At 31.3% G+C, this 11,671-nt stretch overlaps 1 protein-coding gene across 1 annotated transcript; it reads right to left on the reverse strand.

Annotated features, from left to right (window-relative positions):
- Window positions 1-47: 47 nt before the first annotated feature.
- Window positions 48-9,030, reverse strand: LOC115956343 (disease resistance protein At4g27190-like). The gene is made up of 4 exons (XM_031074753.1): window positions 8,989-9,030; window positions 8,786-8,844; window positions 2,603-2,714; window positions 48-2,521 (listed from the first exon to the last, which is right to left on the reverse strand). The coding sequence occupies exon 4, from the start codon at window positions 2,514-2,516 to the stop codon at window positions 48-50; it is 2,469 nt and encodes an 822-aa protein (XP_030930613.1). The 5' UTR covers window positions 2,517-2,521; window positions 2,603-2,714; window positions 8,786-8,844; window positions 8,989-9,030.
- Between the last annotated feature and the right edge of the window lie 2,641 nt (window positions 9,031-11,671).

Consider the following 11,671-nt stretch of genomic DNA (forward strand, 5'->3'; position numbering starts at 1 on the left):
TTCTGGAAATAAAGAACACAACAAAAAGCATAACTTGGTTTTGCGTTTTAATTGATCAAAACTCCACTTAAGACATGCATAAGCATTATTTTCTGAAGATTGCTGAAGATTTCATACTGGTTGGGCCCCTCGCATATTGTTCTCAGACATCTCACTTCCCATAGATGTAGTTCGACCAAATTACAGAATGTAACGGTATGATTTCCCCCAATTGTATCAACAATGCATTCCATCTCACAAGACTCAATCCAAATATATTCCACGGTACGGAACAACGACTTCAATGCGTTCATTGAGGAGGCATTCAAATCTTTGATTTCTAAGGTTCTTGAGTTAATACAGCTTAAACTATCATAGTCGTAAGATTTCAAAGGACTCCAGTCCTTTGAAATGTTAATTGATATGAAATATCTACGCAAGTCCGGGAAAACAAAGCCTTTGGGTAAATGCTTCGATTTCAACCCTAGACAGAGACTAACCAAGCGGGGTAATGAGTTCAACTCTGATAAGTTAGCGTTGCTTATTTCTGAGGTTGTCCCTTCAACATCCCAATTCTCGAATCTCCTACCAATGTTTAGTTCTTCTAACTGGGATAATCTTCGTATCACATTTGGTGGAATCTGTTGCAATCTATAACACGTCAAATCTAGCATTTTTAAACTCGCCATTTCCCCTAACTCACTTGGCAATGCATTTATTCCACGTCCGTAAAAGCTTAAAGTCTCAAGACTCTTTAACTTTCCCAATGAAGAGAGGTTATCATTGAAATAGCAGTTTTTCAAATATAAGGTCCGAAGGTTTGTCAATGATTCGAGTGATTGTGATGATAAGATTATGCCATGTAGTGATAAAACCTTGAGACAATTCATCCCTTCAAACAATGCGTTAGAGATTTTTATGGAACTTTGAATTCCACCCAATAACAAAATGTTGAGTCTTGGACATACCAATTTATCAGGAAGTTGTTTGGTGTTGTAATAGATCAAGGAGATTGCTGTGGCTCTTTCAAAGTTTGTGTTTCTCTCTAAACGAGTGCAGGCTATTAGCTCAAATTCATTTTCCCCTTTTGATGTCATCCATAAGCCAATATCACGAACCATGTCATGCATCTTCACAAATTCTTTTGTTGAACCTAGTAGTAAAGAAGAATCTTTGAGGCTATTGATTGCTGCACGCACTGGGCTCCTTGCTTCATCAAGTGAGTGAAAATCTTCATCTTCCTCTAGTCCCATGACATATCTAGTCAATTCCTCAATAGGAATATTATAATCTTCTGGAAATAAAGAGCACAACAAAAAACATAACTTGGTTTTGCGTTTTAATTGATCAAAACTCCACTTAAGACATGCATAAGCATTATTTTCTTCATCAACACCTTCAATATCAACAAGTCTAGACTTTCTTAGTTGATGCATTGCCACATTCCAATCATTGAGGGATTTTCCTGTAAGAGCCTTTCCCACTGTAATGATTGCTATAGGCAAACCTTTGCATTCTTTAACAACTTCTAGTACCACATCATTCAAGCCTTGGCAATCATCAACTATAGCGGTTTTTTTCATCAAAGCCAATGATTCTTCCTCCACTAAGAAATTTAATGGAATTTTCCTTTGACAACGCATTAAATTGCATACATGCACACTTCGAGTAGTCAAAAGCATCTTGCAACCCCTGTGATCATCACAAGATGGAATTCCAATAGCTTCTAAGTTGACATCTTTCCAAACATCATCAAGGATTATGAGGATCTTCTCTACATCCTTTATTCTTAAGCATATTCTTTTCGCTCTTGCAGTATCACTCTCCTCTTCAAGTTTCAGTTGTAAACAATCTGCAATTTCACCTTGAATTCTTCTAACTTCCGGAGTCTGGGACACAACAATCATCACAATGTCTTTGAAAATATTCAATTCTTTGACTTTCTTGTATACTTCCTTCACCAGGGTTGTTTTACCAACTCCCCCTATTCCATGCAGTCCAATCCTTTTACTGTTATCATCATGCAATGCCTCCATAATTTGTTGGAAAGCCAATTTTCTAGATTCAAACACCTCGAAATCACTAGATGACAAGATCTCTATGCCAGGAGTCGGGGCCCGATGGGTCAATTCAGAAAATTTGCCCTTATCTGCTTGGAGTTCTTTGACAACATTTGTCTTCTGTATGGCTTCCTTACATAACTTGTATTGCCGAATCCAATCAGGACACCAGCCGTTACAGAGCCTCAAGTTTACTTGTACTTTATTTTCCAAAGCCTCTACTTCTCCCAAGAGATTATTCACATCTGCCAACCACCTTTTTACATCCTCCTCAACAACCTCAGTGTTCGTTTTAGCTCGCTCGATAGCCCCTTGCACCTTTTCCCACTCTAATTGCAGGTCTTTTTTTGCTTTGAGAAGATCATCAACAGCTTTCTTGAAACGGAACAAATAACCAACATGACGTATGACGGGCTTTGCTGTGCATTTTACAACTTCGGCTGCCGTGGAGCCCGTGCATCGCGTCAATATGTCCATCCTATCTGAAAATAAAAGACTCTCATACTTCTTAAACAGGGAACAAGATTAAAGATAAAGTGAAAATTTCAAAATTCAAGGTATACCTCGTTGGCACACTAGTGGGTATAAGTGACAAGGAAACAATTGCCACCAACTGCGCAATAAAGTAAATTGAGGAATTAATTGCACTTGCTTCCAGTTCTCCTTGCTATTCACCTGTCAAGATGAAAAAAGATGGTAAGAGATTCTTTCTCCTTTTTTTATTTTATTTTTATATATATAAACTTTAGCAATTGGTATCAAGATTACTCAATGTACCGTAAGAACCAAAAGATTATTACTACAAGTCTATAAAGCTTCTCTTTACATGGACACTACTTTCCTCAATAGACGGAGCCCACCAGTGGTAAGGCATAAATGATACAACACAAGCTCAATTAGTTTCCTTATTTTGTCCCTCAAAAAAAAATTTCCTTATTAAAGTAACAATTACTTCAATTATTGTCTATTAAAAAAAAAAGATTTCTACAATAATTTTCTATCTTTACAAATATATCATTCTATTATTTTTGGTTTGTTTGATTTTTTTTTTTTTTTGAACCGGGTGAACCGTATTCTTCTCACTTCTATTGTAGTGTGCTATATTTGCTTAATATACAACTAAATTTTTTAAGGAATAAGGAGATTATCATAATAGTCAAAACTCATCACAAAATTACAATTTTATTTTAACAAAATTAAAATGAAGCCAAAGAAATAAAAGATAGACTTCATAATAGTTTATTATTCAAACAATTGGTAGGCATATTCAAATTCATAGCCATGTAGATTGTGTTTTGATATAAACTCTAATTCTTATTTCCTAAAAAAACTAAGTATTCATCCGAACTAAAATTTAACCAAAGCTATACCAAAACACAATGCCAAAACACATATTTATAAAATAAAATAAAAACTATCAAACTTAATTAGAGTTATAAGAAATAACATAAATCCACTAAAAGAAAGTGGGGAGAGAGAGAGAGAGAAAGAGTACTAACAATTTTTGTGTGGGAAAAATATAGATTTAATGAGAGAAATAATATCAAATCTATACAAAATAAAATAGGGAGAAGAAGAGTCAAAATATAAGAAAGAGAATATGATGAAGTGTAATGGTATAGTAGAAAGTAGTTGAGAGATAAAGAGACAAAGATGGAGAGGAATGATTGAATGAAGTGTAATAGTAAGTGTAGACCAGGGACGGTCCCAGGATTTCAAGCTAACATGGGCCGGAGTATAAAAAAATAAAAATAAAAAACTCCAAATAGGCATTCGTATAGTATTAAAAAATTATAAATAGTCAAAATCATTATTTCTAGATATATTAAGATGCAATTATTTACCAATAAAGGCAAAAACAAAAAAACAAAAAAACTGTTTTTTTTTTTTTTTTTGAATACTAGGTTGGCAAGGATTTTTTTTTAAAAAAAAATTAGAGTGTTCATAGTGGTGGTACTAAAAATTTTAGCTTTTACTACATCACCTTACAATACACCCAATATCAAAATTTTTTTTTTTTTAATATCACTTCATTTAAAATAATATTAAAAAAAAAACTCATTAAAATAATAAAGGAAGCAAGAGAATTTGAGTTTTTTAATTGAATGAAGAGATATAATTTTAATAAAATATTGTATTTTATTTTTAACAACTTGCTATAATCAATTAGTATTTATACCAGTTTACTTTAATTGCAAAAAATTTAGCTTTAACTTCTCCAATAACACATAATTTTTTGGTTCTTTGGTAGTAAAATAGTTTTTTTTTTTTGGCTAAAATACAATCACTATAGTGGATGTTTTTATTGTTTTTGTTAAGTTTTTGAATTGAATAGTTGCTAGTTGGGTGAGACTAGTTAGGCTTATTGGGGAGAAAGAGTGTCTAAAGTTTTTGAAGAGGCCTAATTACATAAATGAAATATATTATAACTAATAATAATAAATAAATAAAATTGGACCAGGGGGGGGGGGGGGGCTCAGGCCCCCACCTAGATCTGTCCTTGGTGTGGACTACCAAGGAGAAGATAGATTTTTTTTTTTTTTTTTTTTTTTTTTTTTTTTTTTTGTGAAGAAAGTTTAAAAAGAGAAAAGAAGGAGTAGAAAATAAATGGATGGTGTGGCTCAACAGAAACGTAACAACAATAAATGCTACTCTTCAACTTATATATATACATATAATTTTTTTTTTTTTTTTAAGTTTCATCAATCTCTCTAGAGGGAATTTTTTTGCTATTTTACATGATTTTTGGAACAATTTCGTTAGTTAGCATGTTTATGAAACATATTTGTAAACTAGCATCTCAAGTCTGTGGGACTTGAGATTGCTTATCAAATTATAGCCTTTAAGGCTCAAGTTCCATGAGTTGGTAAGAGCTAATGTGGAAAATTATCCATGTGGAACTCAACTTCCCTAAAGCACACCACTGCATTTCATCCTAAACCGTAAAACCAAAAACAAGTCCAAGCTAAGAGAAAGAGAAAAGAGCTAGATCAAAAACAAACCCAAGCTACATACATCAACACCACTCACTACTGCTCTAATACCGAGATCAAAACCTCAAAATAGAGGTCTGTTGCTCTGTACCATGGGGTTATGTTTTGATTTGGGTATGGAGAAATGAGTATTTTTCTAATTTTTGGGTTTGGGTGCTTGAGAAATGAGTTTGGATGTTAGAGAAAGAAGAAGAAGATCTAGAGAAAGAAGAAAGAACAAGAAAGCTAGAGAAAGTAGAAAGCAGGTTGAAAAAGGAGAAGAAGAGATTTGGAGAAAGAAGGAAGAAGGAAGAAGAAAGCAGATACACATGGATTTTTATGTTCACCTTAGTTTTGCCACACTTAGAACTCGAGTATTAAATACTCGAATTCCCTCAAAGAACTCGAGCACCTAAGGCTCGAGGTGATAGTTTGCTAAAATGTTTCAAAAACATGCTAACTAACAATATATTTGCTAAAATAATTCTAAACGGAAAATTTCCCCCTCTCTTGAGGTGTAAAGAACATCAATCCTCAAATTATCCCCCTGAGCTCTATAATAAATATAACATACATTATGAAATCTCTTTTACACCCTTGGATTATCCTATTTTAATCAAATCTATCTAATATTTTGGAAAAATCAAGTAACCTAGGGATAAATAATTATTTCATCAATAAGTCAAAGACAAATTAAAAACATTATTAATTAACAAAGAAATAGCAGTCAACAAAAATAGGATAAGTCAAAGACGAATCACATATTTTGATCAAATATGTTAATAATAATACTTATCACAAAGTTTAGGGGTGAGACTCTCATTTCCTAAAATTTTGAGATTAATGTCAAATTCCTTTATAAATATTGGTGTAATTTCCCTTAATTTTCTACTCTAGGCTATACTGTATATACCAAGGGAAAATGATAATGCCAATAACGACTTATTTTATTTCCCTTAATTTTCTACTTTAGACCGAATTTTTATGTGATTCAAAAATACTTTGAAACCTTACATTTAACAAGGAAAAACTTGGGGACAACTCGGTAAAAATATATCTCCAACTCCACCTTAAATGTCTACAAAATAGGACACTCTCCTACTAATTTATATCTTCAAAAAAAATTTATGCAAAAGTTTTTTAAAAAAGGGAAAATTATGACACTAGACAAAAAAAAAAAAAAAAAAAGCATTATTGCACGTGCAAAATGCATGTGACATATATATTGTGTTGAGAGAATCAAAGTTATCGCACCCTAATACATTTTTTAGGAAGTAAAGAATCCTAGAAAACTAAATGAAGGGCTTTAAGAAGTTGGAATCTTTGACCTCACTTGGCAGTTTTTATTTTTTATTTTTGGTTTTTATGAGCTTCACACATGGCGGTTTATGGATCTAAAATGTATCTTGTACATATATCCTATATTGTTAGAGAATAAAAATAATTTATAAATGTTTAAAGCATTTGCTGTTTTTGTACAAGGTGTGTATATATAATTTGGTTATTTAAAAAATTTTAGGGGTATTTTTGGCATTTTGTAGCTTTTGGGGAGAGGTATTTTGGGTATCTTGTGGTTATTTTTATCATTTTAGAGGTTTTAGGGGGTCTCTTGGAGGTTTGAAGATATTTTGATAATTTTGAAGGTTTGTGGGCATATTTTTGGAGATCTTCGAGGATATTTTAGTTATTTTCGTGATTTTGGTATCTAGGGGATATTTTGGCTATTTGGAGGCTTCATGAATATTTTGGTTATTTAGGGAGGGTTTTGTTATTTTGCAGATTTTGGGAAGTATTTTCGTTACTTTCAAGTTTTTTAGGTAGTTGGTGGGGGGTATTTTGATCATTTTGGAAATTTCATAGATATTTCGTTTAGTTTGGAAGTTTTGGAGTATTTCTGTCATTTAAAGATTTCAAGAGGATTTATTGTCATTTTGGAGATCGAGTTATTTTGATTAGTTTTGAGGTCACAAGGTTATTTTGGTCAATTTAGTGGTTTATAGATATTTTTGTCAAAGATTCCAACCTAATATGAGTAGGACATGGTTTGGGTTTAGTCATCCAATACACTAGGCCCAAGCTTTGCCAATATATGTAAGAAACCAAATGTGATAATCTTATATTCTCATATAGTTAGGATGTGATTCCATGGATAAAATTTTTCACAAACTAAACTCCAATATAAGGTTAAGTGTATGACTTTATTATGCATAGGGCTCTCCATGGGTCAACTGAAGTTGGTTTTAGTGTCAACCAAGCAATCGACCTGTTCATGGCAAGTTTAGATTTATCCAATTAGTGTTGACCGCAAGTATATGAGTCATCAACTGTCACAACTAAGGTGTTCTGACAATTGGATCCATTCAAATTGGTTCAAACTTGGTGAAATGGACTAATCGTGGCAAATCTGCCATATTTGATGGAGATTCATTAGATTTGGCTAAGATCTTGCTAGATTTGGCTGTGATCTCACCAAATTTGGCGAAAATATCACCACATATGTGAAGAATGACACTATTTTGATTAAAGTTGGAGTTGGAGTCAGAATTGAAGTTGGATTTCAGACGAGGAAACCCTACATTTATTCAAGATAGTTGAGTTTGCTCGGGTCCAAGTCTGGATAGGATATCTCTAACTATGCATAATCAAAATTTATTGTTTAACGAGAATAAATAAATAATTTGATGCACCTTCTTGAATTAAATTAAATTGACAAGTATAATAATTTAGAGAAGGCATATTATTATCGTTTTCCTAAGAGCAACGAGATGGCTTAGATAGTGGCGGCTCTAGGAATTTTGTTTAGGGGGGTCATTAAAAAATTTTAATTAAAAAAAAAAAACTTGAATATATCGAGTTATTGACAAAAAAAATTAATACATGAAGTCTACAAATTCTCAAATTTTTAATTGTTATATAATAGTTTTTTATGAGTATCTATTGCCAATGTGGGTAGCTATGAGCCTATAACTATTTTATTTTGTTAAGTTTATCTAACATTTTTATTTTTATGCAATTGTTATTATCTAATTGTTATTTTTTTATAAAAATATTTTAAACTAAATGACTAAACTAAACTTATTAGCTTTGTATTAATTATTGACGCATACAACCACACTTATTCATACATAAAATTATACGTTACGTGTTTACTTAACCAATCAAATACTTGGACAAACACTAACTTTACAATTTTTTTTCTTAAATTTTACTAACTTTATAATAAAAAGTTATTATAACATCATAACAATACACATACATGTAACAAACCATTTCTATTTCCTAATTATTAAATTATATAAATTTATATTATATTTATATAGTACACACAAATGTCCACACACATCATTATTCACACAAATAGCATTATAATAAAAAGTAATGCACACAATCAATATTAAATACACTCACATACAATATAAATTTATAAAAAAAAAGTGACACTTACAATTCACAAACACTTACTTTTTACTCTTAAAGTTTGAAATACTTGTAATAAAGATGTGCAAAATTTAATTCAGAGTGTGCAAAAATATTTTTAAAAATAAATAAAAGTATTAAACTAACAAAAAAAAAAAAAATTTACATATATAAGTTTTTATTTTCTTAAGTCAGGTGGTTCATTTGAACCCCCTAAATATAGACTAGCGCCGCCCCTGGGCTTAGATCTGTCACTTTTCATTTACTTCCTTTGATCTTTAACATGGCTGAATACGTCTACCTTTTATTTACTGTCAAAAAATAAATAAATTGGATGAATATAATTCCAATAATTACCTTACTTGATCTTCAATGTCCCCTTTTCTTGTTTTACTTGTATGTTTTTCTTTCCCTTCCTGTACAGATAAAAATAAAATGAAATGAGTGTGGGGTACAACATACGGTCGAGTTAATTCAGGGCCATGGCACCAGAGGAAATTAAGTAACATGATTAAAGAAAGTAGAATAACTATGTCAAAATTAGTTGATATTTAGCATACCTTAGCCTTTTATCTATTCAGAATCTTGCATATTCTCCAACCACTTTGAAAAGTGGATATACTAGCAGTAAACTCAATCACAGCGACAACATTTCAACTAGAAATACTTGTACAAGGAGGAAGAAAACTTTTCACTACTTCAGCTTCAAACTTCTCAGGAAAGAAACCAAAATGCCAGGAGGATTAAAGCTTTGGGAAATATTCAGCCAAAACAAAAGACTTTTAGGGAATGCACTTATTTTTATATAAGCCTATTTTTCAATAGCAAAAGCGAAAATTGGTGGCCCCACTCTTTATAGTGGATTGCCAGCCCATAGTGTGGAGCTCGTCTTGTTGGTTATCTACAAAAACAACTCTTACATATGTTGTCATTAATTAATATAGAAATTTAAAAAACAAAGCAAAACGATGCAAATACAAAATATATAATTAAGTTGAAACTAAACTTATTAATCCATCAATTAAGTATTCTTCTTTCTGGCCTATACATGATAAACTAATCTTTCGTGAAATATTATTAGCTCTATGATTTCTATAATTTCTCCTATCCATTCCAAAAATAAATAAATTTTAGATAAGATGTAGAAAAGTTTCATTTTTTTAAAATTAACAACCATGAAGGTTTTGAAATTAATGTTAGGGTCCTGAGTCCTGACAATAATAAGCGAGACACTTCGAGGAAATGGTGACATTATTTCCCACTTTTTTTTTTCCAACTTTTCCAAACGTTGTTACCCCCCACGGTTCCATTATTCAACACAACTTTATAAGATTCTTTTGCCAACAGTGTTGAACTGCCATGCCAAGCGAAACTACCTAGCACCTTCCTAGAATCAACAATGACACCGCTTGTATTAGTGGCTGTATAATATAAAAATGTATAAAATTTACATAGTTTTGTCTAAATATTATCCATATCAGTTAGTGTATAATTGTATAAATTTATAAATTTAATAATCGTGTAAATTTGCACTGACATTATTTATTTCGCATTTAACTTTTTATTATTTCTTTACGTATCCTAATGATGAAAGAAGAGAGTGGATTATTGTTGTTATATATGAAGAAAGAGAAACAAATTTAGCAAACTTGTAAATTTAGCAAACAATATAAAAAGTAGTTTTTTATGCTAAAATTGACAGAAATTTTTGCACAAATTGATGCAAATAGTACTCCATAGGAAAATGCTAAATACTCAGCTGCTAAAAAACACAAAAAATGCAACTTCATCCATGCGGTTGAAAAATGATAAAATACTATTTTGGCCTCTAAACATTATTAAAAGTTTGTTTATAGTTTTCAAGTTTTAAAAAGTTCATTTTTAATCCTTAAACTTTGTAATGAGGTTTTTTAATAGTTTAGAGAAAAAAATATAAATAAAAAAATAACTTTTTATAATAATTTATGGACAAAAAATCAAACATTATTTCCAACTTTCTTTTCCAACTTTTCCAAATCACTTTCTTTCTTTTCCAAACATTATTTCTCACTTTCTTTTCACACTTCAAGGAAATGGTGACATATTACCCCACACGGTTCCATTATTCAACACAACTTTATAGGATTCTTTTGCCAACAGTGGTGACTGCAATGCCAAGCGAAACAGTCTTGCACTCACGTGTGTGTATAATAAAAAATTATATAAAATTTACACAGTTTTATCTAAAATTACCCACATCAATCAGTATATAATTAATATAAAAATTTGGAGAACAAAGCAAAACGATCTAGCAAATACAAAATATATAATGAAGTTGAAACTGAAATTATTAATCCATCAAATATATTATCTATGATTTCTTTGATTTCTCCTATCCATTCCAAAAATAAATAAATTTTAGATAAGATGTAGAAAAGTTCCATTTTTTTTTTTAATATTAACAAAGATAATAATAATTAATATTGTAGTTTTTGAAATGCTAAGTCCTGATAATAATTCAAGGAAATGGTGACATTATTTGCCACTTTCTTTTCCAACGTTCCACACCTTGATACCCCACACAGTTCTATTATTGAACCATACCTTTTATAGATTCTTTTGCCACCAATGTAAAATGTTGAAGATGCCAAGTGAAAGTGTGAAACCACCTTTCACCTTCGCAAGAGTAATAGTATCGGGCCCAGGATGACCATGGGTAGGGTATGGGTAGGGTATACCCATACCCAACCCAATTAATTTATCCATAAATATCCAATTACCTTACCCAATTAGTATCCATATCCAATTGTTACCCAGTTTGCTTACCCATGGATATCCATATCTTACCTAAACCCAATTTTTATAAAATCACCAATTATGCTCAAAAACCACTAAAATGACCAAAATCTCTCAAAATCTCTAAAATGACCAAAGTACCCATGAAATCTCTAAATTGACCAATATACCCCCAAAATCACCAAATATGCTCAAAAACCACTTAAAATTACCAAAATATCCCCTAAACCTAAAAAATGACCAAAATACCTCCGAAACCTAAAAAATGACCAAATACGCACGAAACCTAAAAATGTCCAAAATACCTCCGAAACCCAAAAATTATCAAAATAGCCCCTAAACATAAAAAATAACCGAAATACCCCTAAAACCTAAAATTTGATTGAAATACCCCTGAAACTTAAAAATTACCGAAATACCCCTGAAACCTAAAAAATGACTGAAATAACTCCTCAACCTAAAAAATGA

This window comes from Quercus lobata, chromosome 8, assembly GCF_001633185.2.
Source record: "Quercus lobata isolate SW786 chromosome 8, ValleyOak3.0 Primary Assembly, whole genome shotgun sequence".
In the NCBI taxonomy this organism is placed as follows: Eukaryota; Viridiplantae; Streptophyta; class Magnoliopsida; order Fagales; family Fagaceae; genus Quercus; species Quercus lobata.